This window comes from Porites lutea, chromosome 3 (genome assembly GCF_958299795.1).
Source record: "Porites lutea chromosome 3, jaPorLute2.1, whole genome shotgun sequence".
In the NCBI taxonomy this organism is placed as follows: domain Eukaryota; kingdom Metazoa; phylum Cnidaria; class Anthozoa; order Scleractinia; family Poritidae; genus Porites; species Porites lutea.
Window position 1 is genome coordinate 4,101,794 of NC_133203.1, and position 23,785 is coordinate 4,125,578.

Here is a 23,785-nt window from a genome sequence, read left to right on the forward strand (position 1 = left end):
CCCTATAACAATACAATACAATATGAAATACAATAATAGTACAATGCAATGTAATGCGGTGCACTTATACGATACGGTATTGACGCAGTAGAAGACAACACAATGCAATGCAATCTTTATTTAACGAGAGTAGAATGCTAACGATACATTTTTCTTATATATTGTCTTGAGCGCCCCGCGCAAACCAGGCTGAGCCCGGTTGATAAAATATCAGCAAGTACACAGCGACAAACCGTTGAGTGATGCCGGATCTCCTAGTTGTAGACCTGGATCAGTACAATAATAACTTGTAGAAAATATAAAACGGCAAACTGATCTTTCCTTACGGCAAGGCGGTGAAGAAGTAAACAAAAGAATAAGACAAAAAAATATATATTTAAACAAACTTGCCCGGTTTTATGGCGGTTTAAACCACCGGTAGCAGAATACTTTAGTTTGAACAAAGCAATAAAGAAATTCATATCTCTTAAAAGTGTTAAATTGTAATTGTGTGAGACGCCGGAGTGTGATCCAAGTGAGCTGATAGAAAATAATGAATTCAAAAACACGAAAACGGTTTCCCGCCCCAGACCCTATTCTCGGCTTAATTTGTAAAGACCACGTGACCAAGAAACGAAGGGCTCTGGGGACGAGAATGCCCCAGACCCCGGGCCCTGCCCCTTTGACGCGGCAAGGAAAAAAAGAGTCGCGTGATCGCGTGACTTGACCATTGCGCTCTTCGTGACTCAAAAAAGTAATGTGAGAATGCACGCCATGGAAACAGTTATTTTTGTCTATCAGAAAAAGTGCGGGACAAAGGTTGCTATTGACCACTTCCGCGACTTTTTTTCGTTGCGTAAGATCAGTTTTTCAACAAGCAGTTGCTTAATCCTAAAGCTTCTTTTGGCAAATCACCGCCGGTCGCGTTTTCCAGAATCACTAAAACCGGCTTGCGAAGAAGAAGCTCACAAAGTACAAGTCAAGTCAGAAGCAGCAACGTATTTGGTCGGATTATTCTCAACAGCCTTTTCCAATGGAAAGCGTCAAGAGAGAACGCAAACTTTCTGACGAAAGCTCCTCATCGAGAAAACTGTCAGTTGCCGGCTCGGCAAGACAAATTTCTGCAACAGCATTTGTTTCTGGTTTTAAAAAACAAGACAACGTTGAGCGCTCGCAGGCTAAAAGGAATCCAAACGAACGTTACGAAAACACTTACCGCTTAGAACCGAAGCATCGTTTTCCCGAAGGAAAAGTTCAAGCAATTATTGAGGAGGCATTAGAAACGTTAGCCACCCATAAATACAGTGCAACTCACTCTCCCTTCATGGCCAAGTTGCTGAGCTCCCGTGTGTTGGAAAAAGTGAAACAGTTAAATATTGAGCGGTACAAAGTCATCTGTTTGACTACTATTGGATCCAAAGCGTCACAGGGATTACGAATCGCCAGCCGCTGCTTGTGGGATGGCCAGTGTGATACTTTTGTAAATGCTTGTTTCGAGGATGAGCGATTTTTCGCCGTTTGCACTGTCTACGGAGTGTATTACGAATAACGTCCAGGCTGCTAAAATAAGATCTGTGTTTTTTTCAGCTAAAACAACGACTTCACAACACTTCAGGATCACTGTTATTTTTAGAGTTGTGATGGCAATCTAACGTTTGAGTGTGTGGACAAAATCTTTTGTGTGTGTGTGGACAAAATCTAGGATATGACACTGTTTAATGGAAAATCAGAAAGAGGCTGATCCAGTTTACTTTATTTTCATTACGTTAAAAGTGTTCGCTTTCGTAACATGAAGCAGTTTTTTGTGTTTGGCTGAATTGACTGATTTGGAGGTGAACGGATTAGTGATAATTATGATCGAATATGAGCTGATAGATTCCCAAGACGGTCGCGGGGATCACTGTCAATCCAAGTAGAGGGGTCATGAGTTCTTACTTATTCAGATCATTTAACAAAATTTGCTAGTTTTAGTACAAGGGGATATTTGGGAGAGGAAACCTAGAAACGATGTTGCCAACACAAATCGGAGAAACTGTAATAAAAAAAATTCTACAAAAACAAAACAAAACACCTTCGAGACTACGAGACAAGACTGGCAGATCCGCGTTTGGAGCAGAAGGGAGTAATTGGAGTTGTGGTGTGAAGCAATAAAAAATTACTTTACAACTGCTTTTTCTTTCTATAAATATTACTGAGAATAAAAGCAACAAATTTAGTTTAAGTAACACTCCCATCTAAAGAAAAATTATCGACAGTGAAATGTTCTAAATAAATTCGGTTATCTCCCTTGTGACTTCATCGTTCACACAATTGTACATCTAGCCGATTTTTTGAAAACCAACCGAACTAACTTTGCCGTCATTTGAGTGAAAAGGCGTCAAAAGGCAGATTTATTGGGCCTGATAAGCTCTAGCCTGCGTGGCCGGCATTCGCTTTCGAACGCCTGCCAGGCAGGCTAGATAAGCTCCAAAGTCACACTAACGCATGGAAAAGGAGAGGAGAATAAGAAAGAAAGAGCGAGGAGGAAGAAAGGAGGAGAAGAGAAAAAAGCAATGATTGCACTCCTAGCTTCTATAATGGCTATTTTGGAGAAAAAAAAACTGTTGGACACAATAGGTCCATTTGGCGGTAACGTTTTCAAAAATCCGGCTAGACATACGGGAGAAGGAAAACTCAGGAAATCTTCGGAAGCATGCCTATAAAAAGTGCTTCCACAAACGATGGTCTGGAAACACACACACAGGTGACTGACAAGTTTGAAAGAAAATCTGGTAACGGAACCTATCGCCCTTGTTAAACAAATGTGTGAGCTTACTTTTAGTAGACCTACTACAAGTCGACCTCTCATAAGCTCTTAAAAGTGAGCAAAGCGAGCTTCAATGCCAGAGGTCACGCAGCGAGCGACGAAGTCTTGAAAATGGCATAACCAACCAGGAAGAAAAATAAAGGACTTTTAGAAAGTCTAACTTCTAGTTAAAACTAAGTTACCAGCGTGCAACAGCGTTTAGCCCGCGAGCAAGCTCTCAGCGAAGTAAGGCTCGAGAGAAAGTGCGAGCGGGCCGCGTCTCTCTTCGCTTGCGGGCCTCGCGTGACTTCTCTCGACTTCCACCAATAGAGAGCTTGCACGCTTAAATCGCGTTCCTTGCAACCCATAGAGCTTTCGGGTGGACAAAATGCAGTGATTTTGTATGAAATTGTCCGCCCGAGCCCCGTCCTAATTTCTTCATGTTTGCTCACTGGAGCGTGATGTGGAAAGGTCTATTGGGAGCTTCATCAGCCACGTTTTTGAGGGACGCACGTCCACCGGAAGTGGGCCTTTTTCTCTTTTAATACAGTATGCTTTGACACTACCAAATTTGTATTGCTACGTGTCTTTACTCTTAAAGAGACGATTTGCCCAAGAATTTGTAGAAACTCACGGCCTCACTTCCCGTTTACGTGCGTCGCTCAAAAAAAAATAAACTCCCTATTGTAGCGAGAAATGGAGACCCGTGGATGTCCTCTTTAAAATACACGTTTCGCTGGTCTCGCATTTCACTTTTTTATTTATTTATTTAACCCTCGGAATCCTAATATCAAAATTCAATTTCTCATTTGTTGCCCCTATAGGTTTCCTATAAAAGTAGTGGGGACAAGTTGTTGAATAAGATTCATCTTCTGTGATCATGTCCTCAACTCTCGTGACCACTCTGTTCTCAAGGAAAAATTGGACGCTGATCACTTTTAGGGATTAAAGGGCTTATCTATTTATCTATTTATTGATTTTTTGTACCAAATGTAATTTCTGATCAACGATTTCACCCACCCGAAAACATGACCCAGTTTAGATTGTTTCGCCCTGGGTTCAACCCTTACTCCCATCCCCTCCGAACTTTTGCTACAACTCCACCCCACCCTAGCCAAAACGAGTTGGCGCGAACACTGCGCGTGGGAAAGTATCCGGGACTTTCGATCACGTTGTCCAAGATGGCGGAAACAGGTGATTGGCAACTTCACTGACTCTCTTTCTTTTCCTTTGATCTCGTTTTTAAGTCGATTTTCTCGAATACGTCTTTCTCATTTATATAAATCCCTTATTACTGCTGTATTGTAACGTACTTTGTTCGATGTCCTAGCTAAGAAAGCTAAAAAGAAAAAGGGGAAGACTCTTGCCCTGACTGAGTTCTTGGCCGATGATGGCGAAAATGGATCGTCCTCTGTTTCTCATGCGGCTGTATTCTCCGCTCGATCAACAAGCTGGGCCGACGAAAGCGAGGAACTTAACACTGAAGGTATGAACAGCGTTTGGGTGCTAATTAAAGTAGCTGTTGTTTTGAAAAAAAGTATCCCAGGGACTTACGAAGTGTTCATTTCGCAACGGCACGTAGATCCGGCCGACTTAACAATCTAATGCATGCATGGTTTAAGCACCGTTCTAAAGCGGTTACAATTTTATTAACTATAGTTGGAGAATAATGTAATTCGTATCTAGGTCTTCCGATCTTCACCAAAGCCTTTTCTTTTTTTATAAACGCCGTTGCGAAAAAAAATTGTCCCGGCGGATTGTGAAACCTTGCTCGCTGGAAATTGTCGCAACTACAAGTAGATTAAACTTTTTGGTTTCAAGTAGATTAGATATCTGCTTTGAAAAGACCAGGACCTATTTTTTCCCTCGAGTTTTGTGATTTAAATGTATCGGTTAAATCGTGTTATACAAACTTCCAGAAATTAGTATCGTTTTGCATCAAAGGATAGCACTAAACAACTGTCCAAAGAGCTGAGGAATGACTTTGCGTTATTGAGTTTATTTACAACCTTCTTTTTCGATTTGAAGGTAGATTTCATCGATTTGATTATTTAAAAAAAAAACCAACGTTCACCTCATTCAAGATTCCAAACACAAAATATTATTAATAAATAACCAAGATCCTTAAACAGTTTATTACTCGGCTGGACGTTGTATGTTGTTCATTTATGGAGCGTCTTCATTAATTTTTTTTTACTATTAAAGATGACGTGTCTGAAATGTCACATGTACCTTTCCTGAATTGAATTGAAGGAAAATTCCCATAGAGAAGTAAAAATTTTTATCATAATTTTTATAAGAACTGTTTTACTTGTTAGAAAATGTAGATGAGAGGTTTTAACACTGACTGGTGTTATCCAACCATGCCTGTGTTGACTGATTCCATGTAGAGTTTACTTTTTGTTTATTTATTCATTAATGTTTTGTCCCATTTGGATGAGTTGTACATTATCCTTCCCACTTTTCAAAGTGGCTTTCATTAGAAGTTAAGAAAAAATCCAAATTTCTGTCAAGTGGGTATTATCATGAGAGAGTTCTTCTGTAAGGGGTTTAATTGATTAGTCACGTTGCTTGATTTCATTCATAATAATAATAATAATAATAATTATTCTTTTATTTACCCTTGGCAGTATTTATAGCACTTATGCTAGTGGGGCCGAGCGAATGACTGAAACAAATAATTTAAATCAAACATAACAAGCTTAAGAATCCCAACAGGCCAGAAGCAAACCAGTTGGCTGTTTACAAGCGTGGCTGAGGATTTGAACTCGGGACTACCGTGAGCAAATCCAGCTAGCGGTCAGAGCGGGACTTGAACGCAGGTCTCCGAATTGCAAGTCCGGTGCTCTAACCGCTTGGCCATGTCGCCTCATACTGAGAGAGTACACAGTAAATGCTCTTTTTCTCCTGTTTTACCCTTTCATTACTAAAAGAGGCCTAAGTTGAAATACTGCTGAAGAATGAGTGGCTTTTACATTGATTTTGTTAACATATTCAAAAGTTAGAACTACTGTCAACTCTTTCTTAAGGAATACCTCTATAAGACAGATGCCTCGTAAATACTGACACCTAGTGTTGGTCCCTGCCTCCCTGCCTTTCTTTACTCCTTTTAATTGGCTCTCTTTACAGGCTGGATTTCACTACGGATGGACTCGGATCGAGTCAGAGTCGTAAGCGGAGTCGTAAGAGCGCTTATGACCTAGTGAAAATAAAAAATCGGAGTCGTAAGCAGAGTCATAAGCACAACGGAGTCTGAGTCAGTATAATCAAAACGTTTAAATTTCTTCCGACTCCACTTTAGGACTCCATCGCTTATGTTCTGCTTATGATCTAGTGAAAACCAGATTGTCAGAAGCAGGAGCGGAAGGATAAACCAATCACAATGCATATTCCCACTCTTTGTGATTGGTTTAGTTCTTCTGCTTCTGCTTCCGACTCCAACAATCTGGTTTTCACTAGATGATAAGCGGAATGTAAGAGACAGAGTTGTAACCGGAGTCGGAACGCTGTTTTCACCAGATCAGAAGCTCCTAGCCTTCTGATTACAACTCTGACTCCAACTCCGTTGCTCGTGAAAACCAGCCTTAAAACGGACATCTTTATAAGACTGACACATCTTGCCAGTACCAGAGAGTTGACTGTACATAGAATTTCACCCCAAATTATATCTCATCCCCTTTTTATTTTCTTGACAGTTGATACTGCATGGCCTGAAGAGGCGTATGGTGGTGTTTCCACTGACAAAAAACTGCGTGCAGCTATGGATAGAGCTGCCTTACCCACTGCCCCTAGGGCAGCCAGAGGTCCAGACATTGATACCTCAAAGATTCCTGATGGACCCCCCTATACAGCATTCCTTGGAAATTTGTCTTATGATGTTGACAAAGATGATATTTTAGAATTTTTTGGTACTAACAAGGTATTGTTCATTATATTTCTTGTATAGTTTTATGAAGCTGAGTTGCCAGGTTATCGGTCATTTTGTTACAAAGTCGTTTCGATACAATAATCAATTTCATTCAGTCAACGTGTACATGTAGATAGTTCCACATACTTGGCTTAAAGAACGAAGAATATTCACCCAAATGTTTTTCTTGTTCAGGCACAAACTACATGTATTCTTGAGGTGAATGAAATTTTTGTGCAGTTTCACTGTTTGAGTTTCTATGGAAAAGATTTGTATTGAAACGACCGGTTTCCAGTAGCCACGGTTAGAGAAAAGTGAACCATTTTAAAGTTCAGGGGAGGATAATTGGGGAGTCGGGCAAAAAGTGTAGGAGAATCTTACTTCTTGACAAAATCAGTGAAAGTTAGGAAATTTTACTTTTTGTTTTTACAATTTTCGCTGAAGGTTGTAACAAACATTTTCTTGTAGAAAACTTGTACAATACAATACAATAGTTTATTGACACTCCCCTGGTGGGGCTTTTTAGTGACAGTGCGACTACTAATTAAGATAAGAGAAGTAGTTCACAATTCAATTAAAAAGGAAAGAGTGCGGTGAACAAAAGCAATATAAACATACCTATTTAAGAGTTAATCGAATAATAAATATTCTCACTACGTACTATACAATATGCATATTTTTAAGTTAAAATTATAATAAAATAAGATACTAGTAAGATACTAAAATACTATCATAACGTGCTATTTAAAAAGTCAGTAATCAATTTATTTTTCAAATAAAATTTAAAAGTAGAAATCGATTTTGCAGTTTTAAGAGTACTGTCTAGATTGTTCCAAATGTGCACCATACGGTAGTGGAATGTTCTCTGTCCGGTACTCGACTTATACAAGGGGATGTTTAATAATTGGCAACTTCGAGTCACGCGCCCGGTGACCGCAATTCTTGTTTTAAATTGATCGCTGAGGTAATGTGGAGCTTGACCAGTCGTGCATTTAAATGCCATGAGAGCGTCACGGAAGAACAGCTTTTGTTTAATTGGAAACCAACGTAGATCTCTTAGTGCGGGGGTTATATGATCAAATTTCCTGGTACCTGTAATAATGCGCACGGCAAAGTTCTGCACTGACTGTAGTCTACAGATATTTTTGTTCGAGGTGTTCGACCACACTGTGGAGCAGTACAGTAATTTGCTAAAGACTAGGGCATTTATTACTGTCACCAGTTGGTTACGGTCAAGAACATGTTTAACCCGACTGATTTGTACTCTAAATTATGTGAAAAAAACGTTAGGATTGAAAATGAAGAGATGAATTCTCAGTGTCTGTAGAGAAAATATGAAGATACGATGTCAGTGAAAATTGTTGAAAGGACATAAAATTTTCTCGGAATAGTGAAGGGTTTTTTTTCATTCGGAAGAGTGACAACTTTGTTTAGTCAACTAATCTTGAATTTACTTTTGCCATTTTAAGGCTGGTTTTCACTAGCGACAGAGACGGAGTCATAAGTGGAGTCGTAAGAGCACTAATGACCTAGTGAAAATCAAAGATCAGAGTCGTAAGTGCAGTCACAACTGAATCAGAGTCAGAAGAATCAGAACGTTTCCATTTCCTCTGACTCCGCTTACAACTGCATCACTTACCTTCTGCTTATTATCTAGTGAAAACCAGATTGCTGGAGTTGGAAGCATAAGCGGAAGGATAAATAAATCAAATGCACATTCCCACGATTTGTGATTGGTTTAGTTCTTCCGCTTCTTCTTCTGACTCCTACAATCTGGTTTTCACTAGATCATAAGTGGAACATTAATGACCGAGTCTCAGGCAGAATTGCAACGCTGTTTTCACTAGATCATAAACTCTACGCTTCTAATTCCGACTCTGTCGCTAGTGAAAACCAGCCTTTAGAATTAAAAATGAAATATTAAATCCTTTACTACAAAGCTAAGCCTCCTCTTTCTAGTCTTATTTTCCACCTTTTTGGAAAAGGATAGTAATTGAGCTTCACCCTCTTGTAATACCCTCCTCTTACGGGCAATTCACATGATACCAGAGTGACTTTCATTCTAGAACAAGTTCATTCCATCTCCATTATGTCTCTGTATTTGTTTACATGTACATGATACCAAAGTGACATTTTGTTCCCATACAAGTCAATCCAGAATGAGTTCATCCTGGTTTTCAATCCCAATGAAATTGTCATTCTGAAGCTATTGTGGTATCCTGTAAACTGAAAATGAACCTTGTTCCGGTTTGAAAATTGCAAATCAAGTAGTCTGGAGTGAGTGGCGCATGCATATCCGATATCGCATGAAAACCACACAAGAAAGAATGCCTTTGGCCAAGCCATTGGATTTTATCATGTAAATGCAATATGAACTTCACTCTGTAACGGAACTCATTCTGGTATCATATAAAGCTAGCCCCTTACAATGTTTCCCTAACAACACAAGTGATGATCAATAATAATTGACATTTGTGACAGATTTACGTGTATGCATTCAATTATTGAATGCATAAATGTAAATCAGCCACAAATGTGATGCTCCAGATGCATGGATCAAAGGATGGTACATAGGCATGATCAGCTCAATTATTCAAACCACGTGAGACGTTGAGACATACATTTTTCTTCTCATCCAAAGCAGGATTGTTACATGGTTCGTACAATCTTGAAAAGGTCTTGAATTTTACTAGTAGTCTAAGTCCCTGGATTCAGTTAAGGTCCTTGAAAAGTACTAGTTTTCTTTGTTAGGTCTTGAAAAGTCCTTGAAATTCACAACCTTGTCTATGCCAGACAACTTTTTTTCTGTAAAATTAGATTATTTTGCAGAGGAAAATTTGGCTCGTCCTTGGTATAAGAAGCTGTAAAACTCACAGATAAAGTAAAAACATTTTTGTGCATAAACAAAATTGTATTACTGTTTCTTTATGTCAAATGCTATTTCTGTACCTCAGATGCAATTGCAAGTCATACCCAGTTATTTTGCTAAGTGTTGTTGCGGAAAGTAGTATAAAATAACATGATCAACGAAGGCCAAAGAAGCAAAACTCATAAATGACTCCATGACTTTATATTTTAGCCAATTGGGTGATCAAAGGGGATTAAAGAATGCCAATTTATTAAATAAATCTTAGTCCTTGAAAAACCCTTGAAAGGTCCTTGAATTGTGTTTGACTGAAGTTGTACAAACCTTGTGTTAAATGACATCACCCCCCTCTTCCCTGTTGCAAGCGTACTTAAAAAAATTATCTAGTAGTTTTCTTGACTAGGACTCACCAGGTGACTGAGATTGTTCTTCTTTTTTACAATGTTTTCATTCATAAAATGTACATTGTTCTTAATTGACAAACATTTAAGTTGGAACACAGGACACCTTATTTAGTAAGGGACATGTCGTTAACTTTTCATCATAGATTACAGAAGTGCGACTGCCCCAGGATAACAATGGACGGCTCAAAGGATTTGGTTATGCTGAGTTTGCAGACAAGGAAGCCCTTTTAGCAGCTCTCACACTGAACAATGAGGTAACATTTTTGGCTCATGAAACAAAGTTCAGCAGAATTTTTTTTTTAACCACCTTGTATTCCTGGGATTGACAGGGATGCTCGACGTCTCGTCAGACTTTGATCTCACTTTTGGTGTTTAGGATGGGATGGAAAGCTAATATTGCCTTCCTTGAAAGCTAACATTGCCTTCAAAAACAAACAAACTGTGTGGGAGCATAATCTCCTTTGGGGGTGAAACGAACCCTCAGCCACAATCAGATAGGTCTCTTTGAGGGATTTACTTTTTAATTTCCAACAAGCTTCTTTGTAGAGCCATAAATCGGATTAAGATGGATGCACCTCGTGGTTAAATAGATAATGCACCTTGTTCAATTGTTCAATTGTAGTGCAAAAAAACTTTAAGAAGGTATGTACCAAAGTGGACCCACTGTTTTAATTTCTTACCTGTCAAAGGTACTGGCAAGAAGTCACTTTTTTATGGTGGTAGCTCGAAATAGCCATTATCTGTAACAAACCTTAGGCATATGGTGGGTGCATTTTACTACCTTCTTTTCCATCACTGTTCCATTTTATGGTTTAATACTTAAAGCTACTCAGAAAGGAAAGAAGATGAAAAAACGACTCGAAGTCACACCTGGTAATTGAAGTAACATACTACAGTCAACTCTTGCCTTACGGACACCCCACTACAACGGACACCGTGATAATACGGAATGCGGCAAATACCCAAGCAGAGATAAATTGCAGACGTTTGACTGAAATAAACTCCCACTATAACCGACTCTCGCTAAAGAGGACACTAACCTGAGGTCCCTACAGTGTCTGCTATAAAGAGAGTTGACTGTATACCAATTCTTATTCCTAAACAAAAGCTGAGCTGCACAATAATATTGTTTCATAAAGCAACTGGCAAAACTGGCATTTATTTTTTGGAGTTATTAAGAGCCAAGATACATGCAAATGTGTCAGTTGTTTAATGTTGTTGTTTTCTTTTCCCCAGCATCTCAAGAACCGAAGAATAAGAGTTGATATTGCAGGACAGCAGCAACAGCAAGGTGAGTAATTTATCTTTTTATCTTCAGTGGCTCAATATAATGTTATGAAACTCTCTCTGTACCCTCAGTTAAGTTTTCCTTTAACTTTTGAGTTTGTGAATGAAATCTTATGCTGTGACCATTCAAATGAAAGCTACTGAACAGAATACTTTCCTGTGGTGCTGATAATTATGCTGTACAAGGTGGTTCTAACTGTTAAGTCTGTGGATGAAATCCTCAAGTGTGACCATTCAATGACTGCTACTGAGCAGTACTTTCATGTGGTGCTGTTAATTATACTAAAAGGTGGTTCTAACTTTTAAGTCTGTGGATGAAATCCTCAAGTGTGACCATTCAATGACTGCTACTGAGCAGTACTTTCCTGTGGTACTGTTTATTATGCTGTACAAGGTGGTTCTAACTTTTAAGTGTGTGGATGAAATCCTCAAGTGTGACCATTCAATGACTGCTACTGAGCAATACTTTCCTGTGGTACTGTTAATTATGCTGTACAAGGTGGTTCTAACTTTTTAAGTCCGTCAATGAAATCCTAAAGTGTGACCATTCAATGACAGCTACTGAGCAGTACTTTCATGTGGTGCTGTTAATTATGCTGTACAAGGTGATTCTAACTTTTGAGTCTGTGGATGAAATCCTACAGTTTTCCATTCAAATGCGTAGTACAGGAGGGCGTGTGACCATTGACCTGAACGCTACTTAGCAGAGCTTTTATTTGAATAATATTTGCTATGCAGCATTTTTGAAGTCAAATTTGGACTTTCCCTGATTTTGATCACGTTTTCCACTACTAGATCGCGAGAGAGGCGATAGGGACGGTAGAGGCAGCGGCGAACCTGACCGTACAGAGAGTGACTGGCGAAGTAAACCCGAACCTCATCCGAATCAAAATGGATATAACGACAGGGAACGACGTTATGACGATGGCCCCCGAGGAGGGTACGACAGTGGACCTCGGGATAGATGGGGACACCGAGGTGATGACGAAGGGCCTTACCGTGATAGATCGGGCCTCGGAGGGTACGACGATAGACCACCACGTGACAGATCGGGTTTCCGAAGTTATGACGATGGACCCTCTCGTGATAGATCGGGTTACCGAGGCTATGACGATGGTCCCTCTCGAGGATTTGGCAGTGGATGGGGTGATAGGTACGCCCACAGTATTTGATGGTTGCAAATTGTACACTTCGGATGCGTTCGATTGATCGTATCCCAGAATAAGAATAATATAAAGTTTTGTCACAAGTCACTTCTACCGTGATTTTTGGACAATTTAACCTATATATTCAAGAGAATATTTTATTTCAAGCAGTTTTGTAAATTGCAAAACAATGAAAGCCAAGGCAATCGATTTCTAGAGTTTATTCCTTCATTTCTTACTCCGGAATACGGCCAATCGAACTCACCCTTAATTGTCACTAATTTTCAGGTGTACTGTAAGTTATGGAGATTATTTCTCACTCTAACTTTTAAATCTGTGGACAGCATCTTTTGGTGTTATCATTCAATGAAACCTCTTGTCTTTGGAAGAGTTTCTTCATGATGTGATTATTATTGTTTCTAGGGACTGTACAAAGAGAAATTTTTGCGATTCCGTTATACGTGCGTCCTACTTCGTCGTTTTGTCACCGTATCAATCTCTTAAACGAAGATCTAAATGTGAGAGCAAGCTCTCTGGGAGGTGTGGCGGAAGCGGAAGAATTACACCCAGAACCCCCCTTCCCCCCCCCCCCCCTCCCAGTGAGTATGCTCCAACATTTTGGTCTTCGTTTAAGAGATTTACACGGTCACAAAACGACTGAGGACCCCCTTTACATAGGGAATTTTCATCCTTTAGCTGGACAACATGAAAAAAAATTCAATTTTGAAGAGTACTAGCATTAAAATTTGGTTTCAAACAAAAGACAGTCAGAGCCTGAGACCAGCCTCCTTAGTGAGGTAAACTGGGGAATAACGGGGCGAGCGCGAACCCAACGGGGGATTGAGGCGGCCGCCGCCCTTTCCCCCTCCCCAGTTCCTCCCTAGACTTTTTTGCGCCCGTTTTTTTTGCCTTTTTTTTTGCCCCACCAATGAGCCTAGCCCCAATTGTTCAACGACTGGATAGTGCTATCCTCTAGATTAGCCTCTATCCAGTGGATAACGCAATTGATTTTTTCTGACAACTATCCACCGGTGGATAGCGATTTATCCCGCAGTAGATATTGCTATTCAACCTTTGAACAACAGGGGCCTGGGTCCCGTTTCTCCGAAGTGCCGATAGTTAACGGGCCCAGAAACCTGTTGTCATTCATATTCAAGATCGAGGTACTAATAGTTCTATGCAGAGAAAGAAACTTGATAAAACTATCAGGTAACAACAACAACAAAAAAAGGTCAGTTTGTTTGCTAGGACTGGTGCATTTATTCTTTAGATTTGAATTTGAATATTTCGAGCCCGAACAGTCTCCGGGATTCTCGAGAAACGGGCCCATGGTCGAAGACTTGAGAAGTTACATGATTTTTGTTCTTGTTTTTTGTTGTTGTTGTTATTGAGTGAAGTGGCAAATTCTGTCATTAACTGGTAATTTTTACCCTGTATCAACACAGGCAAGATGACTATGAACGAGGCAACGATCGATATGATGGTTATGGCCGAGATAGACCCGACAGTCGTCGGTATGGGGATCGATATGGCGGCGACCGTGATCGTGGCGGCGGTTTTGGCCGAGATCGCTTCGACGATCGTCGGGATCGGTTTGGCGGAGATCGTGACCGCTTTGGTGGAGATCGCGATCGTTATGGCGGAGATCGCGATCGGTACGGCGGAGATCGCGATCGTTATGGCGGAGATCGTGATCGGTATGGAGGAGATCGTGATCGTTATAGCGGAGATCGTGATCGGTATGGAGGAGATCGCGATCGTGGCGGCGGATATGGCCGAGACCGGTACGATGATCGTCGCTATGACGACCGCCGAGGTGGTGATCGGTATGGAGACAGAGATAGGAGGCATGACAGTTACGATGACCGTGACTCAGATACGTGGCGTGACAGTGATCGTGGTCGCGATGCGAGAAGCGGTTTTGATAGAGACGAGCGCGAACCAGGTAGTAACAGATTAATCATGTATTTTGTTTTGACACTAATTACTATTTACTGTCCAATTACTGGAGCAACGAAACTCTCAGAAACCTCCCCTTTCATTAAACTTCTGTGCAGCTCCCTTTTCACTGCTATTGTTGTCAGGGCTAGAGACACTGTTTTTGTTATTAATCACACATAGTTGCCCCATTGTTGCGACATTGTTTCGATCAGTTGCTACATTGTGCCAACATTGCAACGCTACGTTGCGTTAAAAATCGACGTTGCGAATCGTCCCGTTTAACATCACCTTTAGCTAATTAAACAACTCGTTCTGAAAGCTTTGTAGAGCTCCTCCGATTAATTGAGTAAGTGAGAGTTCTGAGGACATATGCAATATGGATTAAAAATTCGTTCTCATGCTGTTATTTTGGATTTCGGATTCACACAAAAATTAAGTGCAAAAGTATATTAAGTTATCTGCGGTATGTTTGTGCTGGTGAGTGTAGTTCTGGAAGGAAGAAGTTGTATAACTGATCGTACACAATCCTCTCGAACACTTTGGCGACTACGGAAATGAAAGATTTGATGTAGACGTCAACTAATGTTAGGCAACAAAAAAACACTTCCTTTAAAAACTAAAATCTGAACCCAGGAGATCAGTCTGGGCCAAAAAATAACTAAGGAGAATTTGACTTTGAAGGCGGTTGTATTGTTTTTCATTTGCAGTTAAAGAAAGACCCAAACTTCACCTACAGCCCCGAACTAAACCATTAGAAGATAAAAGCGAGCCTGTCTCTGGCAGCTCCGTGTTTGGTGGCGCCAAACCAGTTGATACAGCAGCCAAAGAGCGAGAGATTGAAGAAAAGCTCGCTCGACAAAAGCTTGAAGAGGAAACCAAGCTTGCTAGAGAGAAGGAGGGACAGAAAGAGCGCCGAGAGCGAGATGACTGGTCACGTATCTCCAGCAGCAGGCCGCGTCGCGACAGTAATCGCTCAAATGAAGGTGAGCGTGGTGCGAGGGAACATAGGGATAGCTCTGATTATCGAAGCCGTCGCGACAGTGGGAGGTCCAGTGACGAGGGCACTTCTGGTAAGGACACTGAGGCTCCTTCTCGTGACAGCCCGCGTGGAGGTGGGAAAGAAACCAAGGAGACCCCTAAAGAGCCCCCTAAAGACGCCCCTCCGCCTACTGTGAATGTATGGGCGAAAAGGATGGAGCAACAGAAGGCAGCTTCTGCGACAGACACCACCGAGGCTAAGAGCCCCACAAGAGAGCACAGACTGGAAATTAATGTGGACAGTGCTAGTATGTCAGTGACTTCTCCTCCTCCTCCCACCTCCCCTGAGAGGAAGGGATTTGGCAAACCGCCTGGTCCGAAAAGAGAGTTCAGTGGTCCCCCAAGGGGAAGAGGGAGAGGAGGGGAAAGGTCAAGTACACATGCCCCTGGGGGCAGAGGGATTAAAAAGGACAGAAGAGAACGCAAACCTGCGGAACCCAAGAAGTACGAGGAAGCGCCACAACCGGTAAGTCCCGGCACATGTGTACTATATTCTTAGCGAGATTCTTTTGACAATGAAACTCCTTGTGCCATATGATGAGTTAATAGTCGAGGAGTGTTTTCCTAAAGTTGGCGAGTAAATGGTAGGTGCTGTTGATGTAAAGGCAAGTTTTGTTCAAACGTTCGGAGAGAATCTCTGCCCTCCGAATAAGTAACGGAGCCTGCAGATAGCGGGAAAATGGCCAAAGAAACAAAAAAAGGATTTAAAAAATAGTGATGAGTAAATGCACACAATTGATAGGCCAAAGATTTTTAACTACATAATAGGGCCATTTATACGAGGAAAAATAAGACGCGAACTTTCTGTATAAACGGCACATTTCGTCTAAAATAAGACGCGGCTTAGCTAAGACGCCTCTTATTAGATAAGACATGCTCGTATAAATGGTACAGTTCGCGTCTTATGTTTAAGACGCGTCTTATGTAAGACGGGTCTTATTTTTCCTCGTATAAATGGCCCTAATATGTCTCAATAAATGACATATAAAAGTTAAAGAAGTACTTTCGGCGTTAGATTTGTGCTAAAGAGCCCGAGTTTTCTATTTTTCTTTCGCGTGGTGTCTCTCTGAATGTTACACTCTGCTGCCTAGAGTAAAATGAGAAGATTGTGCCAAGGCGCTTTTTGAGCTACGCATGTCAACAGGAAGAGGCCGTTTGCCTTTTCATATACCTCAGATGCTGATATATCTGTGTTACTAAGTGTCTCTACTCTTACAGAGACGACTTTTTCGAAAATCTGGGCTAAACCCATACCCAAGAATGCAAACATCCCACTTCCGGTTAACGCCGTCGTTCAAAAACGTCTTTGCTCACTAATGTTTGGATGAAAGCGGAATAATGACTTCGTTTTCTTCGCTTCGCGACCGGTCGTCGTCAACAATAAACGATATTTAATGAGGAAAATGAGGCAGAAAAGGTTAGCAATGGAGAAGAGAAAGCGATGAAAGCTATTGAGATTCTAAACCGGCGTAGCTAGTAATGCAAACAGTTTGCCCGCACTCGTCAAATATCTTATTCTCCAAAACATAAGGCAAAATGTTCTATACGACAATTTTCCTTCGTTAATTCTTCCTCAAGAATTGCGCCGTATTTGTCACATACTGTAATTCCGAAAAGAGAAAATTTGTGCTATTGACAAAGACTCGTCCATAATAATCCCGAATGTGTTCCTACTATCGAACGCACTCTTCGCCTTGCTCATGAAGACATACATTAACTTGGTCAATTAGATAGTTTATGTTCCTGGATTCAGAACATTTAACACTGAGTTGCTTTGTTGTAAGGTCATGCAAAAGTCTTGATTAGTCTATTTTTACGTCTTTTTCGACAGGTCTTTCACAAGGCAAGCAAATTCTCCGCGCTTCTAGTTGACAATGAAGCAGCCGAAGAGGACACAGAACAATTTGAAGGAGAAGAAGAAACGTGATGAACGGACAGTATTTGATCAAATGAATACCTCAAACACCTCACCAAGGCGGCGCATGATAACGACGGAAACCTCTGGCATTGTGTGCTCACTTCTGAGTTCACCAGCAAGCGTGTTTCATAAAAGTTGAACTTTAATATATTTTGACTTTGTGGCCTTGGTGAGGTCGCAGTAATTTTTAACTTTGATGTTATTTAAATTTATTTCATGAAGGGCATTGTCCTTTCACAGTTTTTGCCGGATAGACTTGTAATTCACAGCCTCCTTTGTGGCGCAATAATCCTTCGGTGTCTCGCAAATTACTTTGCCACGCAAGGCTTCTCTCTGCAAGTATTGCGTGACGTTGATGATCCTTAGGAAAGTGCAAGTAATACTATGAGAAAACAGCACGTGTTGCAATTGTCGCTAGGTAACCGTTGTCAAGGTTACTTAGAAATCAGTATTTTTTTGTCCATGCAAATGTTCTAAGTGGTAATCGGTTGTTGAAAAATAATCGTCTAGAAATTGTAACCTGAGCCGGTTATCCTTTAAAGGAAGGTGACAGTGAAGATTTCATTGTGAAGAAAAAAAAATTCTCGCTTCAAGGTTAACTGAAGTGTTCTTAATCGCCATTCTAAGTCATTGAAATAATGAGTTCATGATTTTATGTCATTGCAAGATAAACGTGAATATGTACTAAAAGTGAACTGTTTTGGTCTACCTTAATGTTCCGCTCAAAGGGGACCCTTAAGATGCGACGACGGCGACGGCAATGGGGACGCCAAAAACGCAATAGGTTAAGATTAGCAAGACAACAACTTTGCACGTGCATCACGCTTTTTTGTACATTTCTTTGTCGTCACAGCACGACTACGACGTGAAAATGCCTAATTTCACGTTTTATGGAGGACGTAAACGAGCTACTACAAAATTTTCTTTCTCTTTCTGAACTTGGATATGCTTTTTAGGAATTCAACTCCTAGGAGAGTTCGCCTAAATTTGACAAAGTAAGTTAGTTGGAACTGTCGCGATGAAGATTCACTTTTTAGGCGATGTTTTCGCGGCCGTCGCCTTTCTCGGATCTTAAGGTCCCAAATAGGAAGCTGAAGCAACGCAGACGGTGTCGGCGACGAAAGCATCACTTAAAAAGTGAATCTGTTCCTTTTCAAAGTTCATCGCTCTTATTCCATCTCGTTCAATTTGTTAAATTTTGAATTCTAAAAGAACTGTATCTAAGGCCTATGCCAACCGTCGAACTTTTCATGAAACGAAGCAAACTCCAATTTGGGTCGACCTCATTTAAGTTAAGATCGTCTGTTGGATCAGACGTCGAACTTATGACGCGTCGAACCAATCAACTGAATCAGACCAAAAACCAATTTTAGCCGAACGAGGCTAAATATACCTTCTCATGCAAAATTTGTAATTCCCTGGTTTAGTTCGTCGCATGTGAAGATCGACGTTCGTCCCGGAGACGATCTTCGGACGTTCTCTCCGACTGCTTCAGTCGGATAGAACGTGTTGGACGATCCTAACGCATTCAGACGAACTTAACTGAGCCACACGTCCAAATTTTCATGAGGTTGGTTAGTCTCATGAAAAGTTCGACGTTTGACCTAGGCCGAATGATGGTAGGCTCGATTTCCGCCGTCTCCCGGGTCCGCCCGTCGTTATCCCTCTTTCGGGGGATGAGTGCGGGCTCATTTTCCCGAACAGCGGCTGGTAATCGGGCCTATAATGATGGCTGAACAGTTCTGATTAATAGGGAAATTCTCTACACGACTGTACTGGTTGGCAAGCCGGTTCTGACAAAATTGATTGTAAGTGCCCTATTAAAGTGAAGAAAACGAAAATAAAATCGTTGTCTTTAAGTTCTTGTCCTCCATTTAAACGTGAAATCGTGAAATAAGGAAGTTTCACGTCGTAGTCATGCAAATGTACAGAAAAGCGTGATGCACGTGCAGAGTTGTTGTTTTGCTAATGAGGTTCTGCCGTTCTCGTCGCCTTTGCCGTCAAAGGCGTCTCCTTTCAGAGTTGTGCCCGGTCGCTGTGTTGAATCAAATTAGAACTTAACCTGGATCGTCAGTTGCGTGTGAACCGAGCAAAAATATTGAACGGTTCTGTGTAAACGAAATATCTGTTCAGCCTGTCGTGAACTACCCTTGATAAGCAAAACAACACCTTTGCACGTGCATCACGCGTTTTTGTACATTTCTTGGCAGTCACTACACGACTACAACGTAAACTTCCTAATTTCACGTTTATGAAAGACGCAAACACGACACAAAAACGACCACTTCCTTCTTTTTCTGAACTTGTAAATGGTTCTTAAGGATTGAACTTCAGGAAAATTCGCCTACATTTGACTGACTGAACGACAAGGAGTAATGGTGATTAAGCTGAAAGCAAGTTGAATCAGTTTTTATGCAACGTTTTAGCTGTCGCCGCCATCGTATTTGCGTGAGCTCCCTGGTTTAACTGGCTCAGGAGTTGTTGGAATCTCTTCATTTAAAACAGCAATGGTGAAGCAGGTCAGTTCAGACTTTTTTTCTTTTAAGATTACTCCTTTAAAAAAATCCAGATTTTCGTAATTCTTCCGATCAAATTCACTAATTGTTCATGCTTTTAAAACAATTTAAAACATGCTTACCTCTGTCGATGCTGTTCCTCGGTAACTTAAGGATTTAGACGGATGTTTAGCGTAGCACATATTCTTCAAATAGCAATTGTCATCCCTCAAATTGTATTTTTATTGATCCTGCTATGTTTTGGGCAGTAGTTCGTTAATCTCTTCTTCTCAAAACGTGTGAAATTTTACCGCCATTTTCTCTACAGCACTGTAACTCTAACAAAACAGCTGAGGTCACATGTTCACACCATGTTCTCACATAAGAACGGTGAGTTCGGCGCGACTGAAGCTGCGTCGCGCCATCTCTAAAGTAGAGAGTCACATATCGGATAGGTGTTCACACAAAACCTGATATTAATATAGCTTCTCGTATCGGCACGAAAAGCTATCCGGCATAGAGCGTTTTTACATGAAGTCACAGCGGCCATATTGGTCAGTTCAAAACAATGAAACGGCGGCCATGTTGGTGTTCCAAAGCAGTCCACTGGGAGTTTACTTCTCTTCTTACGCAAACGCTTTCTTTTGTTCCAGTAAATTTGCATAGATGCTGGCCACGTGAGTGAAAACCCTGAGGGGGCGGCTGGGGGGTGTCGTTTATTAGACAAGAGGCGTTTATTGTAATTACCGTTAATGATCTAATGGCCGCCATTTCATTGTTTTGGAACACCAATATGGCCGCCGTGACGTCATGTGAAAACGCTCTATAGTGTGAACAGAGCCTGAGCTTACGCAACCTCGTCGCCAGGACTTCTCGGTTGCCATGCCCTCTTGACGCCATTTTATCGGATATGGCAATTTGGTCAACTCTTTAGCTGGTTATGAAGAATTAGCTGGGGGATTTGAGTCCGAATCAAAAATGACTAGGATGACTGAGACGACCGGGAGAACTGGGACGATTGAGACAATTGGGATGACCCAACCTCATTCCCAGGGTTCTCTCCTACCAGTCCCTACGGAGCGACTGGTAGAAGAGAAAGCCTGGGAACGAGGTTGGGGATGAACGGGACGACAGATTTGAATGGGATAACTGGAATGACCGGTTTGAATGGGATGGCTGAGATGACCGGCACGACCGGGAGGACTGGGATATAGGATGACCAGGATTAAGCCTGTCCCTAATATTGCGTTCGGCAACTTTTGAGCAACTTTTGCCTTTCTGAGCAATTTTAGTTGAGCAAAATTAGGTTTAGAACACATATTAAAGTAAATAAAATTCAACGATTTCAGAGAAAACTTCAAGCTATGAGAATTTCTCAGAGTGTTTATCCACAGAGAGGTAAGCTTATGAGGAAAAATTTAATGCACATTTCAGTCGATAAATTATATAAATAAAGAATTATTCTTATATAACGTCACAGAATACATAATTGTTTTCGTATGAATAATTACTTAGCCAAGAAATATGTTGTTCAGGCCTGTTATAGTGAGCTTGGGCCACTTTGTGGTTAATTCGCCCATATATTTGCGAGCAACTCTTTAAGTGTAATTTTCAAGCTTTTTTTCTTGATCGACTTAAGCCATCATTGCGTAAAACGGAGATCAAAGCTTTTAATTAACGTTTAAATTTGATATATCAAGAAATTTACGTATCAACGTTTTGGATTTTTGGCAATTTTTTTTAGCAACTTTTTGGCATTCCAGTAAGCAACTTTCCAATATTTTACGAGCACATTTGGGACAGGCTTATAGGTGATACCTTTTGACAGCCTGTGAAGAGGTTCTCTCTATAATGGCCTGTACGGGAAGGCTCTGCCCCGAAGGGTTAGGGTTAGGGTTGCTTTCCTATTTGGGCGAGCGAAGCAAGTCTCGCGAGAACGCACAAAGCCGCGCAAAGCCGCGCGAAGCCGCGAGGGACCCCTCGCTCCCCCGTTCTCGTGAAGCTCGCTTCGCTAGCCCAAATAGGAGAGCTTGCTGAGAGCTTGCTTGCAGGCTACAAAGGGGTACCTTTGCAGATTTCAGGTATATGAAAGGGCTGGGATTTCACGAATTGAAGGATATGAAAGGATAGGGAAATCTGCCACTCGGCATTATTTAAAAAGGGGTTTTAATTAAGTGTTTTAAAAGGCGTATTTATGGATCAAAAATAATTAAGAATACTTTGTGTTTTAGCAATTTATTCATATTCAAAAGGCAGGCCAGTAACAGCAGTTAAAAGGAATGCAGTGTTACTTTGTAGAGATGTGAAAGGGGAACCATTCGTCAATGGAAGATACAGTTGAATCTTAGCTCTCCACAACCGCCACCTTTAGACAGAAGAAAGTTGTTGTTGTAGAGAGGTGGCAGTTAGCCTGATTCTCAGACGTCCGAGGTCGTTCGCGGTCCCTTTCGCTTCCCTCCCTCTCGGACGTCTGAGAATCAGGCTAGGTGGCAGTTGGAGAATTAGAAAGGTTTAAAGAAGCGCCGATGAACGGACTGTCCGCCAAAAAAAGGAAAGGTGGCCGTTGGAGGTCAGTTCGACAGTATACGAAAGGGGTACCTTTTCTGCCAGAAATAGTATATAAAATGGTAAGGGATTGGACCGGGGGGAGGAACTCCCCGTATAAAACTTTGTTTATTGTCCCCCACCCCCCCCCCCCAACTCCCCATCAAGTGGTGCTTCAGCATGGAAAGAGTCAGTCAATCATAATGCAGACAGTCGACACACAAACGTTAAACGCACTCGACGTTGGAATGCCAAGGCGATGAGGAAATCGTGTGGCATGGCTTTTAAACATCTCATCAACTTGTAAACTGTCAAGCCAAGACAGGATAATCTAATGAAATTGTCAAGTGGCATTTATTGGAGGTGCACAAACTTTATTCGCTTATATAACACGTAATAAACCAACATTAACCTGAACAGCAACATTCTTATTCCAATATATTATCGACCCTGAAAAAACCAGTTAGTTGAGTAAGCCAAGAAAATAGTAATATTAAAAAATATTAAATAAATCATAGATGCCAATCACACTACAAACTCAAAAAGCCCTTTAAGTATGTTATCCTGTTACTTCTTTACCTTGTTATTGAAGTTATATAATCGATGCAGGACTGAGATAACAATCGGTATAGTACCAATGAATTAAAACTTCAATGTTCGCGACCGATTTAATCTAAGAGACTTCGACCAGAAATCATTTGTTTGTCGAGAAATGATTTCAATTTACTCGATTTTTGGCTAAATCGTTTAAAGTAGTGTCAAACGCAAGGTTACATAGTGTTTTTGCATTTTTCAGTTCCAATAAGGTGACATATAAACAAAGCACTCAACGTCACTTCTGACGGTATTTTATAAATGTCTGAAGGGACAGATTAGTCAATTATTTTGTTCTTCACCACACACACACACATTCGTAACATACATACCCTTAAGGGTGTAGCCTTCGAGTAAGCTCTCTACTGCTGTAAAGGATTGTGCATTGAGTACTTATTAACTGCGTGCAGTCGATTGCTTTTGTATCACTTTAGGAACCGTGATCAGGTAAGTGCGCTCCAAAGGCATGCTGTTTAGGCTGCTCAAGTTTTAATTCAGTCTCGTTTCAATTTATGATACTGAAAGTAAGTGTCATAAGTAAATAATATGACAAGGTACTAAGCCCGAAACGTGTAGAATCCTGATTGCTTTTAAAGAGCACTTTTTCGCCATAAAAACTGGACAAATTAATATATCGTAAAGTATTTCCACCGGCTCTTTAAAGGTGAGACATATGTGCTCACTTCCTCTCCGGTATTTTACACGTTGTCTTGCTTTAGCAACGAGAATGCTAAAATATTTTAGGGTTTCTTTTTCTTTTCCTTTTTTAATTTCCCGTGTCACGATTATGTCAAATTTAGGTGAATTTTCCTGGAGTTTCATTTTTGGGGACTGCACCCAATTAAGTAAGAGAAAGAAAAGTTCGTCTTCGTCAGGAGCTAA

General features: G+C 40.9%; 2 protein-coding genes across 2 annotated transcripts; both read left to right on the plus strand.

Annotated features, from left to right (window-relative positions):
• The first annotated feature begins 770 nt into the window (after nt 1-770).
• On the plus strand, nt 771-2,223 carry LOC140929286 (dynein light chain Tctex-type 5-B-like). Its single transcript, XM_073379091.1, has one exon. The coding sequence runs from the start codon at nt 1,013-1,015 to the stop codon at nt 1,526-1,528; it is 516 nt and encodes a 171-aa protein (XP_073235192.1). The 5' UTR covers nt 771-1,012; the 3' UTR covers nt 1,529-2,223.
• A 1,683-nt stretch (nt 2,224-3,906) lies between these two features.
• On the plus strand, nt 3,907-17,283 carry LOC140930230 (uncharacterized). Its single transcript, XM_073379895.1, has 9 exons — nt 3,907-3,958; nt 4,095-4,250; nt 6,460-6,683; nt 10,085-10,195; nt 11,178-11,232; nt 12,024-12,381; nt 13,819-14,318; nt 15,022-15,818; nt 17,184-17,283. Exons 1-9 carry the CDS (start codon nt 3,946-3,948, stop codon nt 17,277-17,279), a joined length of 2,310 nt encoding a protein of 769 aa, XP_073235996.1. The 5' UTR covers nt 3,907-3,945; the 3' UTR covers nt 17,280-17,283.
• Nucleotides 17,284-23,785: the final 6,502 nt, after the last annotated feature.